Genomic DNA, 21,320 nt, shown 5'->3' on the forward strand with positions numbered 1-21,320 from the left:
AAGTAAAAACAAATAAATAACTGTTCGGTCCAGAGTTAGTCATTTATGTATCATCAGGTAATCAACTGAATAGAACAAAAAGCTAAGACAAACACCAAATTATGACAGGGTAAAAACAAAATAGTAATTACTATACCCTAACTTGATTTATTTGTAGCAAGCTACTGTTGATTTAATTTAAAAATGGAATCATATAATTTGAAACACATTGATAGACATTATCATAATGCCTTAAAGAAGACATTGTAGTACCTTAGAGTTTAACCAATTTAAAAATCACCCCAAGGGAGAGATCAAAAACCATCCAACTCTCAATTTCTTTGTCACATGGAGAGACTTATCACCCAGCATACTTTAATGTACGAATTTCTTTATAAAATGTTACAAAAGAGAATGGAAGATTGTGAGTAATATTGCCTTGACAAAATAGCAAAAAATTATTAAGGAAGAAAAGAGCTGGCACAAGGCACTGGCAAGAGATGAAGCAATGCTGGATCTAACTGTAGATGAAACTTGAATATAGATTTCAAGAAGTGAAGGTGGAACCACTTGAGTACTCAGTGTGCTACTAAAGAAAGTGGAAAATACACTTAAGAAATGAACTCAGGAAAAGTAGCTAGACTAAATCACATAGTTACAGAAGACATTTGAGCTGGATGAAATATAATTTCAGAGGCTTACAGGGACTTTTAACATGAATATAAAAAGGAAAATTTAAAAAGAATCCCACTATATTTATTTTGCCTTTTATAGCTAAAAGAGGTGAGTGAAGAGACATCATCAAAATTCATGCCATTCTTGCACATGATGTTCAACCTCTAGCCTCTGCCTTTTCACTGGATGTCACCCAGAATGGTCCCCTTTTTTGCTCTGGGCTTCCCTGCTTCCTTCAGAACTCACATCAAATCCTGCCTTTTGTGAGAAGCTTTTCCTTGTGTCTCTCCCCTCCATCCCTATTAGTGCTTCCCTCCTAAATTACCTCACTTTTATACTGTATCTTGATGCTATAGTTTTTTTGTGTGTTATCTTCCACATTAGGATGTGAGTTCCTTGAAGGCATGGATCTTGTTCCAGGAATACAGGAAATGCTCAATAGATACTGATTGATTATTGACTCCATAAGTTCACTTTCTCACATCAGATGGGTCTTTAGAAGAGTTATCTCTACGTTATGCATAATGAAAACATGAGGGAACAGGCAGGCTTTTACAGAATATCCAAAGAAATTCACATCTTGACAATCATATAGCTGATAGGTATAAGAAAGACAGTTTCCTGCCTTTTTATTGCTTATTACTTAAAAAAATACATTTGACTAATTATATTTGAATTATGCAAGATTCTTTCTAAGATGGACCCTCAGGTATCTTTGTTCAGAAATCCCTCTGATTATTAATATTGAAGCAGACTTTAGAAAGACCTGTGTTCACTAGAATTTCATAAATCCTCTGTGGAGAAATCTTAAATGGACATAGATAAGAATTAACATGGGATGACAAAGCCCAAATGGGTTATGATTTGCACTGGTGCAAAGAGTAATCACAGTGATGAGATCACTGCTACAGGGAAGTCTTGAAGTAGGTTATTGTAGTATTTTAGTAGTAGCTAACATTTTACATTTTAATTTTCATGTTTTTAGAAATGCCCTGAATTTGTTGTTTTTCAGCATTCCTTTCATTTCAGCTATCTGCTTTCCATTATTCTCAGAGCCATAACTAAGTTTGGGAACCTGAGCTAAGCAATTGGGACTTGGCCCCAGGGCACTAACCTTTAGGGAGTGTGGATACAGTGAGTTTGTTCCTCTTCCAAGGTACCCTTTGCCTGGTGTCCTGGACTTGTATAAATGATTGATTTGAGGGCAGGTTTACCTTAGGCATGAAAATGTCTAAGACCTTGCTTTCTTCCTATCAATTGACTTAATTTTAAATTTCTCAATACTTAATAATGTGTGTTTTACACTTTCTAAACTCAAATACAACATATTTGAAATTTTAAAGTCATAAATGGGTCAAGTCAGTTACATTTGAGTGGTCTAGTAAAAAGGATAATGCTTATCCTTTAGTAATATGAAGTTGTTCAATCTTAACATCCCCAAATTGCCATGATTTGGACAGTGAGAGAAAAAAATAAACGAGATGACCTGATGGGTTCCAGCAAATTTACCATACATATCCTCTTCATCCTTGTTTTATTCTTTTCCTGTTTTGTCCTTCACCTCTCAAATTTAGCAGTATTCCAAACAAAGTAACAATAAATCACAAATTCATGCAAATGATAACATATATCAAAACTTTTTTAAGGTTTACAAAGTCCATTCTGTTATAATAACTGTGTTCTTAGTGAGTTTAGAGTTAGTAGTAAAAGTATTATTACATCCCTGATTAAGGAGAAAATGAGTTTCAAAGAGATGAAGTTCATTGACCAGGGCATTTTAACTATTAAATGAGTCTTTCTATATGCAATACTTGTGTGGTAAGTACCACTGATGATGAGAAATCATTAGCACATTTATCACTTTTATTCATTGGGGTCATGGTTATGTTTCTTTTTGTAGTATATGTTATTTAATGTGTTCATTTATTATAATTGTATTTTCACATCAGTAAGAATTTATATTCTTGAAATTTGCATATACACATGGGTGTGTCTTCTCTCACACTAACAAATCATTATGAAACCTAGTAGCCAGTGAACATGGCTTCTGTAGCGATCATTACTTTGAATTTCCTGCCTTTTGACGTAAAGTGCAAATTCCACTTGACTTTACTCATCTTTGGTCAGCTTTTAAACACAAAGAATACATATTTTTGTCTACATCTATAAATATAGTGAAAGTTTATAAATGTGCCATTTCTTTCATTAAGTTAGCTGACCATGTGTACCTAATTTCAGCTGAATTTGTTCATTAATTTGACCTCAGTATGGTTATATCTGATTTTTCATCATGCTGGTATCTCTTTAGGGTGGTAAGTTGTAGGGGTGGGGGGAAGATAGCACATGCATTTATGCTTTAGAAAGGATCCAGTACAGCTCTTTTGATTGACAATCCATTTGTTTTTCTTCCTTGTCACAATATGCACACATTTAAATTATATTCTTAACATTAATTATGTTTTAATTTTTAGGCTAATATTTGTTTTTTAATCTTCTATTGAAGGTTTAGGAAGCAAGCATATCTATCAGAAAAATGGTGACTCTTTCCGCATAAGTGAGCTACTGGAAAGTTTCAAAAAAGATGCAAGAAGCTTTAAATTGAGAGCTGGGAAGCATCAGCTGGAAGATGTGACTGGCGTGTTGAAAAGTTTTCTGTCTGACATAGATGATGCACTTCTTACTAAAGAGCTGTATCCGTACTGGATCTCTGCATTAGGTAATATATGCAGAAAATCAAGGAAAATTATGTCTAATGGAATCTATGCACTCAGTAGTTATTTTTATATTGTACTATTTAGGATTTACTTTGATTTTTATCTTAATTTTGTGCTACAAATTGCATTTTTAAAAGTTGGTAAGAACTGTGTGAACATTATTCTTTTGGAATAGAATTTGTACATATTTTTTAAAAGCTGAAGTTATAGACCTCAGATACAGATTTGATAGTAAAAAACCGAGGTGGCATGTAATAATTTATTTGTTAGATTTGGTTAAGTTCCTCAGTGTCCAGATACATATACTCTCACTCAAATACACAGGATCTCTAGTCAAAGCTATGGCAAATTGGTGTGGTACTTTTGAATGTGCATCTCTTGGCATAGTCTTTAAGAATTGATGGTGACTTAAATTCTGTAATGAGTAAGTTTGTATTTCCAATATTTTCATTTGACTGTTAAGTCTTCCCCTATGTTTATTCTAGCTTTTCCAATAGATACTGGTCCATATTTCCTTTTGACTCAGTTTCTCTGGACATCATTTAATGAAGTTTTAGTACCTTGACCAAACCATCAGAAAACCACTGGAGAAATTTACAGGTTTAGATTCCCAGAAGTCTAGTATTAAAGAATCAAGAAACTGAATTTTCTCCAATAAGTAACTTAAATATAATCACTGATGGAGTTGAATTGATGACAGTGACAACTCACTCATTTGATAGCAAGTCATTTAAAATAGCCTGTAAATTGAAGCTATAGATAGTCTCTATTTGATAAGGTAAGGCTTTTATTCCATGTGTAAATGATAGGCAACTGGAAAAAAAATTTCTCAGACAGGTGTCATGGAAGAATAACCATCCATAATTAGAAGTGATCCTCTGAACCCTTCATTTTGTCCATATGACAGAGAGACAGAAAGAAAGGGAGGGAGAGAGAGAGGGGTAGGCAACTTTTCATGGACCCTTCAGCAGTATTGATGAATAAATAAAATCTGATTAAGCTGTTGGTTAAAATTAATGGATAATCTTAACCCATTTAATTCAGGAGATACTTCCCCCCCTTTAAAAGTAGTATAACTCTAATAAGGTTTATAGCCAGGTTATTCATTTGAGAATCTGGCTTAGAGGCATTTTTTTATCTTGAGAATTTAAAAGGAGGTATTTGATGATCCTTATCTCAAGGTGTTTCTGTTTATTTTGCTCTTAGTGCCACTTTGAGAAATTTTATGTACATTGAATTTTTCCCATATTTTTATGTTTTATACAAAGTTCTTATTTGCCTTCAGTGTTCTAAGCACCATCTTTGATCCACATCCATTTTATTGAAAACCCCTTGCCACTGACAGCATTACTGCTTAGAATTGAAAAAGAATCACAATACATGACAAGTGTCATGTCTCCTGTCATTCTGAAAGCTTTTGTGAGACTGGGTCAAGATCCAAAAGAAAACCCTCTGGCCACTTTAAGACTAAACTTCTTTGAAATTTCCTATATTGGTATTCCCAAAGACTCACCAGTTGAATCTCCTATTAGAATACCCTAGGATCCTTTGGACTTCGTACAGTGAGGTAATATAATCGTTGCAGTGATCCTAGTGTGGTTTGCCTAACCTTCTTTTCTGAAGTCTACCCTGTCGAGTATTCTCTGAAATCTGTGACTGAGAATATTTTTGAATACATGCCTTTCATGTAACTTTCTTTTAATTTTTCTTAGACTCTTCTTACAACTTATTTTTTAGTTTTCATATATAAAAAAGCCATTTGTTCAGTTTCAAAATGTCCTATAAAGGAGTTCCTCACAAAGGTAATACAATTTAGCTACTATTTATCAAAGGAAATGCCCTTTGAAGTTTGAAATGAGGGCATTACTATTTTAATTATGTTGCTAGTTACTGATAACTAGTCATTCTTCTGGTGATGCTATCAAATTATCTTTCACTTTTGCCTCAGAAAAAAAGCTTATTTTTGGTGTAACGGACCCCTTTGATAGTCTGGTGAAGCCTATGGACTACTAAGAATAATGTTTTTAAATAATTGAAGGAAACGTTAAATTTCAGTTAGAGATTAGTGAAAATAAAGATGTATTTTTTTTCTTATCCAAGTTCACAGATTGCTTGAGTGAAGAGAGCCATGTTTACTTATATGAGTATGGCAAACCCAAGAGATCAGTACAGAAGAGATAGTTGCAAAGAAAGTTGTAGTTTGAAATTGAAGTGTACTTAAAAAAGATTTTAGAGAGATTCTTTTATTCCCAGGGATCCTAATGCCCTTTACAGACTACCTAATGGATTTAGAGAATCACTGATGTATGTAGCTGCTTTTTGTATGAAAGGTTAAATCCAACGTGCAATAGGAAGAATTGTATTTTTCAAGAAAAGTGGGGGGCTAGAGGGAAGGTACCTGCAGAAGCAAGGCAGCTATTGAGGAGGGGGAGAAGTCTGGAGAATAAGTGGAGCCAGGAAGGAATTGAGGCTGGCTAAGGCCCTTCAAAATAGTGGTCCATGTTAGGCATTCACCAATCTACAGAGCCATGCTTAGGGTGGTGGTATCCTAAATTTTTGTATATATCTCTTCTTTCTCCACAAGATTAATTCTCTCTTTATCTGCTTCTACTTCTTTTCCTTCTACATTAAATGTAGACAACCCCAAAGATTTGGAATTCATTTATTTCATTTATTCCTTTCACTCTCATCCATTCCCACTGCTTCAACTCTTACCTTTATATATGTTATTTATAAATATTTATCTCCAATTTCAGCCTCTTTTATCAGCTCCAGACTGGTTATTGGATAGTAACCACTTCACTGTAGGCCCTGCTGATATCTTGAATCCTTATCTTTTCCTGCCCAACTGATCATTGTCCTCATTTTCCTGATTCTCAAAGTCTACCACTTCTCCATCAACTATATGTTAAAAATATGGTTCATCTTTTTTTCCCCTTTTTTCTGTCTCTATATAAATTCTCCCTTTGAAATATCTCTTGTATACTTCCCTTCTTCTTGTCCATGCTGGTACCGTCTAGTTCATGCCCTTGTTTCTTGCATTTTTCATTAACCTCATAACGTCTCCATTTCCTTCTCTCTGCCAGTCATTCCTACCCATGGATACTAGACGAATCTTCTCAGCACGCAGTTGATCATTTCATTTCCCTTCTAAATAACTTTCCATGTTTTTTTATAGCTTATTGAACAAACTCATAAGGTTATCTTTAAAGACTATCCACTATCCTACTTTTCATACTCCTTTCTGTTATTATATATTCTACATTCCAATCAACTCATCAGTCAACAAACCAACATTAAGTGCCTACAGTTAATATGCTGTGCATTATTCTGTGTACTTTGGGAATGCTAAGTTTAATTAAGACATAACTCTTACATTCCAGGAACTCTTATGGTCTAGTAAAAAGATAAGATATGAACCCAGAGAGCTATCATACCCAACATTACTTGATAAAAGCCCTAAGGGAGAAAGTTGTTACAACCAGCAGTATCAGGGAATGCTTTCTGTTAGAAGTAGTATTTTAGTTTGACTTTAAAGGGTTATATAGTTCAGTGGGTGATCTTGAGCAGAATCATGGAAGTATCAGAATGTGTTGCATTTTTAAGGTTGCAAGTTTGACCAGTCTAATTTTAGTGTCATTATGAAAAAAATGCTTAGAATGGTTCCAGGTTGTGGAAGGCCCTCATTTCCAAGGAGAGACATTTGAACTTTACTCCAGAAACAATAGGGAGGCATTGAAGATTTGTGAGCCGAGTGCCCTGAGTAGATGTAGTATAAGAAAAATTATTGTTGAATGGAGTAGGAAGACCTTTAAGGACTTTATTGCAATTATCCTGGTGAGTGGTATTAAGGAACTGAAGTGGGTAATAGTGAAAATACATAGGAAAGCATGTAAGTGAGAAATGTTAGAGCTCAGCTGAAATTGAATAGGATTTGGTAACTTCCACGAAATTCTTTTATCCCCTGACTAAAAGTGATCTCTCCTCTCACATCTTTTTCATGTGTTCAGAAGCTTATAGTCTCCTTGGTCTGATATTTGCATTAAAGTTGTAAATCTCCAACCAGTGAGAGTAAAAGTTTCTTGAAGCATTTTGTGTTATTTATATGTAGATCTTTCTACACTGTCTGATATATGCTAGATACTCATCACATCACAAATTGGAATGGGTTTCAGTAGCTAATTAATCTAATCTATACATGAAAAGATCTCTGCTATAACATACCCAGCAAGTTGTCATCCATCCCTTGTTTGTAAATCCTTAAGAAGGGAAACCCATTGCTTCCTATCCCCAAAGCATCCTGATCAATTTCTAAACAATTATAATTTTCAGGAGGTTTTTCCCTTGACATCAAGCCCAAGTTCGCTTCTTTGTGACTTCTACGTATCATTCTTAACTCTATTTTCTGGGGTCTCAGAGAACAAGTCTACTCCCTCTTTCACATGATAGCTGTTCAGATTCTTGAAGACAGCTCTTATATTCCTTCTGACTCTTCACCCCCAGGTCTTCCATTGGATCCTCATATCACTTGCATTAAAGAGACTCTTTTACCCTCTATATAGTCCTTTAAATGCTCTCCAACTTATCAATGCCCTACCTAAATGGTGGCACCCAGAACTGAATATAGTTTTCTTGATTTAATCCAATCAGGTCAAAATACCTGTTTATTCCTGTAAGCTGTGCCTCTCACTACCACTGTTACTTAGTGGACTGTACTCTATTTTGCACTTGGCCCCATTCACCTATAACATTCCTTCTTGTTCTACTTGTTATCAACTGCTGAACTGCAGATCATTTTTACCTCCTTTCTTAAAGATTTGGCACTCGGTTCTCCATTAACAATTTTTGACAGGCTTTATTATTGAGGGTAATTGTGTCCAAATTGATATACACTTGAATCTCCAAATATATTAGCCCTCTCAACTGTCATACAGCTTTTGTCTTCACACCATATCAATCCCCATTGACACTAAATGGCTAAATACATATTCTTAAACTCTGAAATTTCCCTTTATATTCATAGTTTCTTATCCCTCTATTTTTTCTTCTTACTCCTCCTGAGCCTGTTTTTCATCATTGTCATTGTCAATCATTCTCCCTCTTCCTTTTCTTAGTGTATTTTCCTTAGGGTACTAGGTCCTGTGTTCTGGGGCCAATGGAACATGTCAGACCCCTTTACCAAATGACAGACTTCTAAATATTGAATACTTCTGTCTTGCTGCTTTCATCTGGCCCCCATTAAGTCTTCTGTTCTTATACTCACTGACTTTAGTTCCTTCATCTGGTCTCATAGAGCATGTACTCAAAATCAAAATGCATATGTTTAGTAAATGCTTACTGAATTACATTGAATTTTTGTGATTTTTCTTCTTTTTTCTTAGATACCCAAGATGACAAAGAAAGAGTTAAAAAATACAGCACATTTATTCGTACACTTCCAGGGGTCAACAGGGCAACTTTGGCAGCTATAATTGAACACCTTTACAGGTCAGTGTATTCAAAAACTTTTTAATACACCTTCATCAGGAGAGAGTTTTCAGTACATTTGTTTTTCAGCTCTAGTGGTGTGATCAAAGGCCTGCATGTCAGAAGCTTTCAACATGGTTAGTTAAATACTCCTCCTTAGAATATATAGTCTTAGAGAATTTAATGAGGCTGAGGCAGATTAAAAGACTTGCCAATAGTCACAGGAATAATTCAGGGCCATAGGTAGAATAGGTCTTCCTGATTCCTAAGGACTCCATCCTCTGACATTACCCTACCATCTTGTTTCTTTGTCTCAGTCAGTCTCTTTTGCCATATAAAGCCCATCTTTATAGTTTTCTGACAGACTTGCCATTTTTAAGCTATATACAGTAATGCAAGTCGTAATTACAAAATTAAACTTTGATGAGAAGGCTCTTTTTGGAGTCCTGAGTAAAGTGCTTTCTAACATTTTAAGTGCCATATGGCGAGTTGTTATATGATTATATTAGCCTGACAGGCCGGCCAATCAGTGTTTGAGTCACAAGCTGGCAGAATTGACTGAGAGGCCTAGAGTTGTTTATTGAAGGATACACAGGATCAGATGGAAATCAGCAGTTTTACTTCCCATTCCCTGGTAGTCTTGAAGTGGCAGCTCTATCCATCACAGCTGGCTCTAAGCTTCAGTTTCCAGCACCCCAAGGTATGCTGAGGGGCTCCATTAACTATCTCTGATTGACATCATGTAAGACATTACCCTAGCATTGAATGAGCCCTTCTTCTCCTTAGGGAGAAATTTTTATACCCTGAGGCATGGCTGGAAAGAAAAAATATAGGTAGTACCCTCATGATATATGTCCCAGGAATGGCTTGTACAAAGTACCTTAGGGAAGCAGTAAGCCCAGAGAAATCTGTGATGAAAGGGAAATGACATGTCTGGAGGGGTCTTCAGAATGTGAGGTCCATGGTATGTGCATGTGATACTGGAGATTATGAATTCTGTTTTGGGGGCCAGTCATTGGGCTACTAATCTTTTGTCCAATACAGTGACAGCACACATATACACACTCACAAAGACACACATGCATATGTGAATAAATAAACACGCACATGCACACACAACTTTATTGCTTTAGAGGACTCCCCAAAAGGAAGCTCTTCTACCAGTGGCAGGCCAGTTTTAGAGAGCTGTGTGAAGGAACTAATTGGCCAAATGACTTGCCCAGGTCTTCCCAAGTCGGTATGTGTTAGATGTGGGACTTGAACCCAGATATTTCATATGCCAAAACCATCTCTTTATCTATTACATCAAGCTGTCTTACAGCAAAAATAATGACAATTATAAAACCAGTTCTATGCAGTCAGTTCATTTAGGCAGCTATTGGATAGTTAGAGAACAGATAGAGAAGGAAAAATGAAGCATGCAACCTGTGTCCTCAGGGTCATGTATCATGTGACCATAGACCCACTGCTGGCTTCAGAAGTGGTCTATTCCAACCCTCCCATTTTACAAATGCGAAAACTGAAGCCCAGCAACTTTAAGGAAATTGCCTCAAGGTCACATAATGATGGTCTGTATTTGTCTAGTTTTCTAGCTTTATGTACAAGCTGGTGTTTCCAGCTCAATTAAAATTCAATCTAAGACTCTCATTAGTTACTTTGCTGGTCTTTCTTACAAAAACTTAAAATGCTCCTGGCTCCAGTTCGAATCAGAAAACAGAGATCCATTCCACTTAAGGTGGTTTAGTCTTCAGTAGTATATCCATAAATACTCACCAATACATCTAAACTTACCGTGATAGTTCACACTACTTTAGGAGAGCATATCTTCGTGTTGATGGAACTGCCTCTCCACTTGTGGAAACAAACCAACCTCCTTTCTCACTAATCAGGAAATGCTGATCACAGACTTACAGATGGATGGTGCATTATAGATCCTCTAGTTGCTAGCCTTCGTCCTATAGATGAGGAAATTGAGACTTAAAAAGGAAAATGATTTGCCTAAGTGTCGCATAAGTAGCAATCTAACTCAAAACCCAGTGTTCTTTCTGCTCTAATAGGCTGCCTATATATGAGTTTATTCTGTTGAATGCCTTGTTCCTGTTTTGCTATTGCATTTCTACTCTAGCTGCTCTCATCTCTGCCCTGAAGATGTAAATTGGAAGCTCTAATCTTATAGTGTAAGGCAATCAGAAAGTAATCTGCAACTGAGTATGTTTGGTTTTTTTAATACATGGAACTTTTCAACAATAAGGCTCTCATCCATGTCCATATGCGGGAAAGTATAAATAATTATATGCATCAGATTATTTACACATACACACACAAAAAGCCTTAATGTCATATGGTCTTGAAATATTATGTGAATCATTGACAGTTCTTTACATTTTTACTTCTTTGTCTTGTCTCCTCAACTAGATTGTAAAGTCTTTGACATACAGGCTTATGTTTCATAGCACTTTATGTGCCCCACTAGGCCTAGATACTCACTTAATATTTGACAGTGATTGTTGTTGAAGGTTACTACAGTGAATTTCATCTTTCCTAGCAGTTTTATTGAGGTAGTGTCAAAATGTTGTGTATCTTAATTGGACATATTTATCTTTAACAGGGTTCAGAAATGCTCAGAGATCAACCAGATGAACTCTCACAGTTTAGCTATGGCATTTTCATCCTATTTGTTTCAAACTAAAGGACAAACTAGTGAAGAAGTAAATGTAATTGAAGACCTAATTAATTATTATGTTGAAGTGTTTGAGGTAAATATACATATACTATTTAATATTGAGAATAATTTTGATGGCACTGTTTGTAACCTGGAATGTTAAATTTGGTTGTGATTATAGTATGTTTCACATGTCTGACAAAGCAATCTTTATGATTTTTTTTTCACAAGTTGAGTATATTTTCTCAGAGTTGGCAGAATTAAACTCTTTAAAACCACGGTCATTCATTTAAATTCAAGAAGGTTTTAGAATTTCCTTACCATCTGGCATATATTGGACAGAATCATTCTACTTAGAGATTTTCTCTAATGTGTGCATTAAATGTCTGGTAAATGTGTGGAAATGATTAAATTTTACAAAATGAATAATAAATGTCACCCTTTTTAATTCTGGCATTGCTTAAAATTTATGCCTTTTTTTTTTCAAATGACCCCTATTGGAAACAAGATACAAAAACATTTGTCAGATTTTAAAATTTGGGATATTATAAAATAAAAAATGCAATCTTAGATCAGAAAATTAACTCCACAGTATTGTGAATCAAATTGGAACACAAGTGTATAAGCTATTATTAAGAATAAATCCTATAGCAACACATTTTAGTTATCTAGGAATGCATGGTATAGTTTCATAGGTGGTCTATGCTTCTTTGTTCTCTTTTGTCTCTTTTTCATAGATACAGCTATATAGGTATATATCTGTCATTTGAGCCAGTAATTTAGTGTTGTTTCTAGTGGAGAAAATCAAAAAGAAGTAGGAAATCAGTATTCCTAGGTATCATGCCTTGTTACTATTTTCTGGATAGTGAAATGTTGAGAAAATGAATGGTTAAAATGATGCTTTGTTATGATCATATGTATCACAACTATAAAAATGATGGAAATTTCATATACACTCACCTTTCAAATTAAGAAAACGGTGTCCCAACCTTTAAAAAATAGGAATCTAGTCTGCATGTTGTACCAGCTTCTTTACTTATTGCTGGTACCTTTGCAATGCTTGGTTCTGTCTTTGGTTTTGGAACCCTTTCCCATTGAAATGACTTCTCTAATTTATTTTTAACTTGATTGTTTTTTACTAGATAAGATTCCTGAAGAATTATCCAACTGATAGGTCAGTGTGGTTATTATTATTATGCATGAATGAAAATGATCTGAATTATGTTTTCAATAGGTTAAAGAAGATCAAGTCAGGCAAATGGATATAGAGAACAGCTTTATTACCAAATGGAAAGATACTCAAGTAAGTAGTAGTAAGCAGATATATACAATACGGTATGCAATAATTATTACACTGTTAATTAAGATTTCTAGGTATGTTTGTTTTCAAATTTTCTTTGCTTCAGAAAGTAATTTAGATTGAAAAATGTGATTCTTATCTCTGTAAATTCATGCAGTGGCTTATGCCTATGGAGAACTTGAATTTATTACTGTAAATCTTGCCAATGTAAGGGAAAATGTCAATTTTCTACATTTAAGTTTTCCACGTATATGTATTTTTCTCTTAAATTTTTTTAGAGTGTCTGAAAATTTCAAGGATAACAAGTGTAAAGAAAGGTTTTAAGGGAGTGTTAGTGAAAACAATGACTTGAACATTATCACTTTTACATTACATGACTTATTAAATTATAGCACAAATTAGATAACATAAATCATTTCCCCCCAGCTTTTGCTCTAATGGTTGCCAAATTATTTAATTAAGAACACTGTGATTTCCTGTACTTTACAGAGATGACAACTTAATTTTTCTAAAATTTTCTGTTCTGTTTCCCCCACCCCCAGTGGAGGTTCTTATTTTTATCAGAATCAACCTCATATTTCTATTCATGTAGCATCTTGTATTTACGAAATATACCTTGCTTTTGTATGGTTTATGTAAATATGATATTGTCTGTTGTATAGATGTTGTATAATGTATACTCTATGAATCTTTTGGATGTTATTGATTAACATTAATATGTTAGCTTATTAATTTTAATAGCTTAATACTAAAAATTCTATATTGTTAATACCAGTCCACAATGAAGACTATAAAATTGAGCTGTTTAATTCAGGTAAAAATAAAACAAAATATCCTAGTATATTCATTACTGGATAGGCTTATGAAATTATTTATTATGAAAGAGGTCATGAAGTCAAGATGCTTTTCTACAACCAGCCTACATGCCCCAAGACTACTGTTAATTAGCCTTTTTGAATGGTATCTGAAGGGATTCATGCAGTTGCTTAAAGGATCCATTTCAGCTCCTGGAGAGATATACCTCATTGTCAGTTCTGGAAACACTGAACTTTTTTATTTTGATTTGTTTGCAAGAATTTTAATTTATTAGTTAAGAGCTTAAGTTTTGGAAAAAATAATTGTTACTTGAGTACTAGTATGCCTAGAGTAATATTGTTAAAATTTAATGTGACAACTTTTGTATATTATTTCTTATGTGCATTAACAAAGAAAGTCAAGTTTTTCTAATTTAACAGGTAGAGAATTGTAAAAGGAGTATTCTCCAAAGTACAGTATAGTATTTTATTATGTTATATTGTATTACATTATATTATATTCAAACATACTTAGGAAATACATTATTTCAGGGGTGGCTAGGTGGCACAGTGGATAGAGCACTGGCCCTGGAGTCAGGAGGACCTGAGCTCAAATCTGGCCTCAGACACTTAACACAAAAACTAGCTATGTGAACTTGAGCAAGTCACATAACCCCAGTTGCCCTCCAAAAAGCAAAAAAAAAAAAAAGGAAATACATTATTTCTTCAAATTTTCTGTAATCCATCAAAACTTGTTCTTTAGAATACTGCTCATATTTCCTGTCTTTCCCCTTTTGAGTTACGTTATCCTTTCTTTGGGCTTTATTTTTATAAGTAGTTTCTGGTGGCTGTTTTAATTTTTTAAAATGTGTCCTTCCTGTAGACTTGTTTATGCAAACAGTGAAAATGAAAATGTCAGTAACATCCTTTTTTTCTCCCAGTATTTTTCTGACACACTATCCAAAAAGGAAAAAAAAATACCTTAAGTTTTTCTAAGCTTGCTGTCTGGATAATTAAAATCATTTCTTCAAAGCACATCTTTAACATTTCCCTGGCAAATATTCTTTTTAGATTCTTTTCTTTGAAGCAAATTTAGCTATAGTCATTGTTTCTTCATTATGACAATTTTTTTTATGTTACATTTTTGTTTTGAGTTGGCAACATGTTGTAAGGAAATATCCGTGAAAGTATCATAATATTCCTCATAGCTTCATTTGTGTTCCTATTAATCTTTTCTGTATTGCTCTACACTAATCCTGTACCTTTTCCTTCTTGACTTCCTCTCTCTTTATTATTTATCTGCTATTCCTTTGCAGAACAATCACCAAGATAACTTATCTCTCTAAGGCTAGCCCAGATACTAAATCAAATACATTAAAAAAGAAAGAGTAGCTTTTTTTTTCTAAAGCCTATATTATCAATCCTCCACATTAATCTACGCCTTCTATACACCAGAGTCTTGCTGTATAAAATTAGATTCAGTATCATTTCCTTTAACATAATTTACTTTTTCCTTCCCTTTTTAGTCATTTATACCTATTATTTAACTTTAATTTATGCCCAAATCTCAACCCATGGAATGTACCTCCCTTTATAAGAGTCAGGAAGGATAATTTTCCATGTGATTAGATATTTTGTCTTCTATTTTTGTCATTGATATTAGTCCTATTGATTAAAACATAATTGTATATGACTCATTTCCTTTCCCTTCACAAAACCTATTATCGTTGATGTAACTTAAGCTGTTCTGGAAAATGTATTTTGTACCGGATCTTGGTCTCCATTTTCTTTTAGGGAGGTAAATCAGTAGGATAAAGCATTGAACTGGAATCCAAAGGAACTCATTTAATTGTGAATCTGCTCTTAGACTATTTGTCTTTTCAGCTTTTCAGATGGAAAAAGTTCTGAATGTCAAAGAGGCTAGCAGTCATAAACATGAGTCCTACCTACCTCAAGAGAACTTTTTTTTTTTTGGCTTTTTGGATGGGGGGAGGGCAGAGCAATTGGGGTTAAGTGACTTGCTCAAGGTCACATGGCTAGTAAGTGTTAAGTGTCTGAGGGTGGATTTGAATTCAGGTCCTCCTGACTACAGGACCAGTACTCTATTCACTCTGCCACCTAGCCACCCCTTACCTCAAGAGAATTGAAGAAATAGTTTAAAAATGATTTCAGTTTTTGTGAATCTTTACTATGAAAAATTATTATCACATGGATACTGTACATCTTATCTTTATATTTTTCCTTTAGGTTTCACAAGCTGGAGATTTGCTCATTGAAGTATATGTTGAAAGAAAAGAACCTGATTGTAGTATCATAATAAGAGTGAGTATCTTTAACAGATACAAAAGCTACTGTTTCATATTCATTAAGAGTAACTGAAATTTCCCTAAATCTCTGATAATACCACATTTTAGCAAATGTTTTAGAGCTAAAGCCTGCTTTGCTTCCAAAGTCATCAGTCTCAGTATTTCTTATTTGAAGTGTAGCATGGTTTTGTCATCAAAGCCTTCTGGAGCTGGGAAGGATCATCAGAATTTTATGTAGTTTGGGTAGAGGTATGAATTTTTTTTGTATTGACCCTTGTTTCCCAGGTGATAGCAAATATTACTGAATCGCTAAATTTTAGTGTGGTGAAAAGATCTTAGAGATAAACTAATTTCTGTATTAAATGGTAAACTCCATGGGAGCAAAGCTTGTTCTGGATTTCCATGACATTCTCAAACCTCTAATGATATCTCCTCCCTACTATTTTTTAGCTGAGAACTTTGTCTCGTGTTTTACAGGAAAAAATTGAGGCCATTTGCTGTGAATCCTCTCTCCTCCCTCTTCTTTATTTCCTATCACTCAGGTGCCTTCTGTGACTCTCTCCTCCTTCACCCCGTCTCAAGGTGTGGCGGTACTCTTTACCCCAAGGCTAAACCTCCTACTTCTTCGAGCTTCCCTGTTCCATCCTGTCTCTCTAACAGATTGCTCCCTCTGTCAATCCCACTGTTTCATTTATTTTTAATCTCTTCCTGCCTACTGTCTCATTTTTTGCTGCCTACAGACAGGCCTATATCTCCCCATCCTGAAAAAGCCCTCACTTGATCCCTCCATCCCTGCTAACTATTGTTCTACATCTCTTCTTCCCTTTGTAGAAAAACTCAAAAAGGTGTCTGTAGTATGTACTTCCACTTGCTTTTCTCTCACCCCCTTTTTTACCCCTTAGAATTCAAGTTATGACCTTATCATTCCACCAAAACTATTCTCTCTACAGTTACAAATGATCTCTTAGTTGCCACATCCAGTGACCTTCTCTCAATCCTCATTCCTTTTGACTACTTTGCAGCCCTCTCTTCTCCTTTAGTTTTTGGTACATCACTCTGGTTTTCCTCCTGCTTATATAATTATTTCTTCTCAGTCTCCTCTTTGTGGAATCTTCTTCTGGGTCACACTCTTTAATCTTAGGTGTCTCTCAAAGTTCTGTCCTGGCCCCTCTCCCTCTCTAACTTCCCCCTCTAACCTCCCCCCCCCCTCTCCCCCTTCCCCTCTACCCTCTCCCCTTCTCTGCCTCTCTGTCTCCCTCTCCCCCTCCCCTTCTACCCTGTCTCTCTCCTTCTCCCCCTCTCCCTTTCTGTCACCCTCTCCCCATCCCCCTTCCTTTCCCTTTCCTCTATGAGTTCCTATGGATTTAATTACCATTTCTGTGCTAGGTTCTGGAATTTAACTATCCTTCATCAGACTCTCTTCTGACCTCCAATCTTACCTCTTCAATTGCCTTTCAGAAATCTCAAATTGTAGGTTCTTAAACTCTGTATGTCCAGAGGTGGTGCAGTGAATAGAGCACCGGCCCTGGAGTCAACAGTACTTGAGTTCAAATTCGGCTTCAGACACTTAACACAAAAAAAATAACCATGTGACCTTGGGCAAATCACTTAACCTCAATTGCCCTCCAAAAAAAAAAGGCAAAAAAAAAAAAAACCAACCCTATGTCCAAAGCGGAACTCAGTGTCTTTCCTGCTAAGTCCTCTCCACCTCCTCTTTGCCTCGTATTGTAAAGTCCGACGCCATCCTCCCAGGCCCTCAGACTCACAACTTCGGGGTCATCCTGGCCTCCTCACTGTCTCTCACCCCCATATCTGGTCTGTTGACAAAGTCTGTCCGTTCACCTTTGCAGCATGTCTCGAATATGCCCCCCTCTCTCCTCTGACGCTGCTACCACTCTAGTGTATGGCCTTCATCACCTCACGTTTGGATTGTTGCAGTAGCCTACTGGCTCTGCCTGCCTCTAGCTTCTCCTGCTGACTCTTATCTATCCTCCATTTAGCCACCAAAATGATTTTCCTTTCAAAGCACGGGTCTGATCATGTCACACCTCTCCCTACCCTCCTCCCACCCCCCTAATAAACTCCGGTAGCTCCCTGTTGCTTCTAGGATCAAATACAAATGCTCTGCCCCTTCCCGCCTTTCCAGTCTTTTTATACCTTATTCCCTGACTGTGTTCTTTACATCAGTGATACTGACCTCCTGGCTATTTGTGAACAAGAAAGTCCATCTCTTGACTACAGGCATTTTCTCTGGCTATCCTCAGTGCCTGGAGTGCTTTCCCTCCTCTGCTCCACGTACTGTCCTTCTGGTTTCCCTTACCTGGAAAGCCTTCTCCAACTTGTCTTAATTCGAATGCCTCTTAATTATTTCCTATTCATTCTGTACATAGCTTGTGTGTATGTGTGTGTATATATATGTGTGTTTATAGTTATATATTATATATATACACATCTGTATGTATATGCATGTTCTCTCCGCCATTAGCTTATAAACTTCTTGAGGGCAGGGACCATCTTTTGCTTTTGTTTCTATCCCCAGCACTTAGCACAGTGCCTGACATGTAGCAAGTGCTTAATAAATGTTTATTGATTGCATCTACTATGGTGTCCCATACCATGAGACAGTCATGGTAGTTCCCTAATGACTTGTTGGGTGAATGAATCCCTTCATTTTGTAAATGTGAGAACTGAAGCTCAGAGAGATGATGACTCCTAAGGTCACTCTGAGATGAGATGTCAGAAGAGGAAATGGAATTTTAGCCATCGTTTTATGAGCCCTGGTTCCATTACCACATTGCGAGTCTGTGTAACTCACTTCTTGTATCCCCTAGATAAAGAGCCACTTCTTTATCCATAGTTTGGTACTTATCCTGTCTTAAGAATAGACTTTTCTTTCCCCACTATATTGAAACCAATAGAAACATTTCAAGACCTTAATCTGTAGTTTTCTCTTATGTTAGGACTTCTGCCTCATAGTTGCAATAATGTAGGTACTTTAAAGATCTCATGATAAGTACAGAAGTAACTTTGTTCATTGGTCATTTGATTACCAGTACCTGATAAGGCATAAAACAGGTATACACATACAATTTTAACAGATGTCTTTGCCACTTCCATAGAAGATTGCTTGTATAGTCTTGCAGATAAAAGAGAAAGTTCTTAGCTGTGGTGAGATCTTGATGCTTCTATTTAAATATCACCTATATCTAATTTTATAAAAAACTTATTGCTCTTCTGTTTTACATCACTCCCCCCCTCCAATATATCCCTCTTCTACCCTCCTCCTGGAAAGTCATTCCTTAAAATAGAGGGGAAAAAAGAGAAAAAAAAATTGTTACACAAAACTAATTAGGATATCAACCCAATCTATATCACATGTGGTATTCCATACCCTGTAGTCCTCTACCTCTTAAAAGAAAGGAAGGAGGTACATTTTTATATCTCTTCTCTGAAGTTAAGCTTTGTCAATATAACTCCATAGCACTGAACTTTTATTTTCGTTTTTTCTGTTATTCATTTCATTTCATTGTTGCAGTCTTATGTGTTGTTTTATTAGATCTGCTTACCTCACCTTGTATCCTTTTGTCTATTCATATAAATTTTCTTATGCTTGTCTTTACCCATTGTATTCATTGTTTTCTAAGAGTGCATTTATTTTCAATCACATTCGGGTATCTACTTGTTTCCAGTTCTTTGCTACTATGAAAAATGTGCTGCTGTACATACTTTGGTGTATATGAGGCCTTTCTTTTTATCACTGACATAGTAGTCAGATCTCTGGGTCAAAGGGTATGGGACTTCATAGTGTGACATTATTGTTATTATTTCATTACTGATAGTTGTCCTTAAGGAATTCCATGTTCAAAAAAAATTGATATTAGCAACATTACAGCAAATTATATTAGTTTCAGGTCCTATTTTTGTTTCTGAATTTTTAATTTTTTATTTCTAATGACAATAACAAGGAAGGTGGCAGTTTATATTGTATAATTCTCAATGATACACAGATGTCTGAGTGAATATAGCATATATGTATATATGTAGTATATATCATATTTTATATAAAGAGAGAAGACAGCTATGTGACTCAGTGGATAGTGCACTGGGTCTGTAGTCAGGAAGAACTTAGTTCAAATTCAGTTTCAGACACTTACTACTGTGACTTTGAAAAGTGACTTAATCTCTATTTGCCTTAATCCACTAGGGAAAGAAATGGTAAACCACTTTAGTATTTTTGCCAAGAAAACCCCATGGAATATGCTCACTTATTATTCAATTTAATTTTCAAAATAATTTTTAAGATAGGCAGGTCAGGTATTGTTATTACACACTCCCCCTAGCCAAAGAAGTAGAAACTCAGAGCTTAAAAAAATTGTCCACCAAATGACACATACTGGTAAGTAATGGAATGAAGAGTATAGAATCTTTTTTTTTTTTTTGGCGTTTTGGAGGGCAGTTGGGGTTAAGTGACTTGCCCAAAGTCACACAGCTTGTGTCAAGTGTCTGAGGCTGGATTTGAACTCAGGTCCTCCTGACTCCAGGGCTAATACTCTATTAACTGTGCCACCTAGCCGCCCCATGAGTATAGAATCTTAATGTGAAAAATTAGCCACAAAACCTTCAACATTATTTCTAGACTTCAGCTGTAATAAAGATATTAAAATGGCAAAGTAATTTGTTAAGTTTAGTATAAATGTTATAAATAATTTCGTATAGTTTCTGTGGTTGCTTGACCAAAGGCCTGATCCTACAAGATCACTATGGATCAGTTAGCATAAGTGCTCCACAGCCAAAGACTTGGGAAACATGATATAGTGCTGAATTGACTTTGTAGTCTGTAGAAAAAGATTCAAATCTTCTGAAGCCTACAGACTTTGTGACTCTTTTTGCCTCAATTTCTACCTCTGTAAGAAATATAGAGGGGTTGAACTTGATGGCCTCTTGGGTCTCTTCCAGCTATGAATCTTAGGACCCCGTCATAAGATTCACCCCTCATCATAGATAAGAGATTGGCATTCCAGTGGTCCTCCATTGAAGAATGTATCCAGATGTGTTAAGAATCACTACAACTACTACTACTAGTAGATGAATAACTCAAAATAGATGCCCTATGAACATTGGCAGTTTCACATAAAGAAGATGTTCTTAGATCATCAGGGGGTTCTTAAACTGGAGTCCACAGATCACCAATGATTCTATGGATAAATTTCAGTCCTTGAACTTAGATGGGAAAAAAATTACATCTTTATTTTCACTTAACCTTTTTTCCCTCCTTGGTATTCCTATGTGTATTTTTTTAATGCATTTAAAAACCTTATTCTCAGAAAAGGGTCCATAGGTTACACTAGACTGCCAGAGGAGTCTATGGCAAAAAAAAGGTTAAGAACCTTATCCTCAGTTAATAGTTCTATAGAATCTTCAACC

The 21,320-nt window shown here is 35.6% G+C and overlaps 1 protein-coding gene across 5 annotated transcripts in view; it reads left to right on the forward strand.

Moving 5' to 3' along the window:
* The window catches only part of ARAP2 (ArfGAP with RhoGAP domain, ankyrin repeat and PH domain 2), a 251,214-nt gene that overhangs the window by 180,011 nt on the left and 49,883 nt on the right, over window positions 1-21,320 (forward strand). For all 5 annotated transcript variants that reach the window (XM_069068703.1, XM_069068712.1, XM_069068731.1 and 2 more), the window contains 5 exons: window positions 3,158-3,370; window positions 8,750-8,855; window positions 11,443-11,590; window positions 12,731-12,799; window positions 15,838-15,912. In XM_069068703.1, coding sequence (XP_068924804.1) covers window positions 3,158-3,370; window positions 8,750-8,855; window positions 11,443-11,590; window positions 12,731-12,799; window positions 15,838-15,912 — 611 coding nt within the window. The remainder of the gene's footprint in view (window positions 1-3,157; window positions 3,371-8,749; window positions 8,856-11,442; window positions 11,591-12,730; window positions 12,800-15,837; window positions 15,913-21,320) is intronic.

This window comes from Petaurus breviceps, unplaced genomic scaffold (assembly GCF_028583685.1).
Source record: "Petaurus breviceps papuanus isolate PSGF00001 unplaced genomic scaffold, PetGlider_PUasm1.0 140, whole genome shotgun sequence".
Lineage (NCBI taxonomy): Eukaryota > Metazoa > Chordata > Mammalia > Diprotodontia > Petauridae > Petaurus > Petaurus breviceps.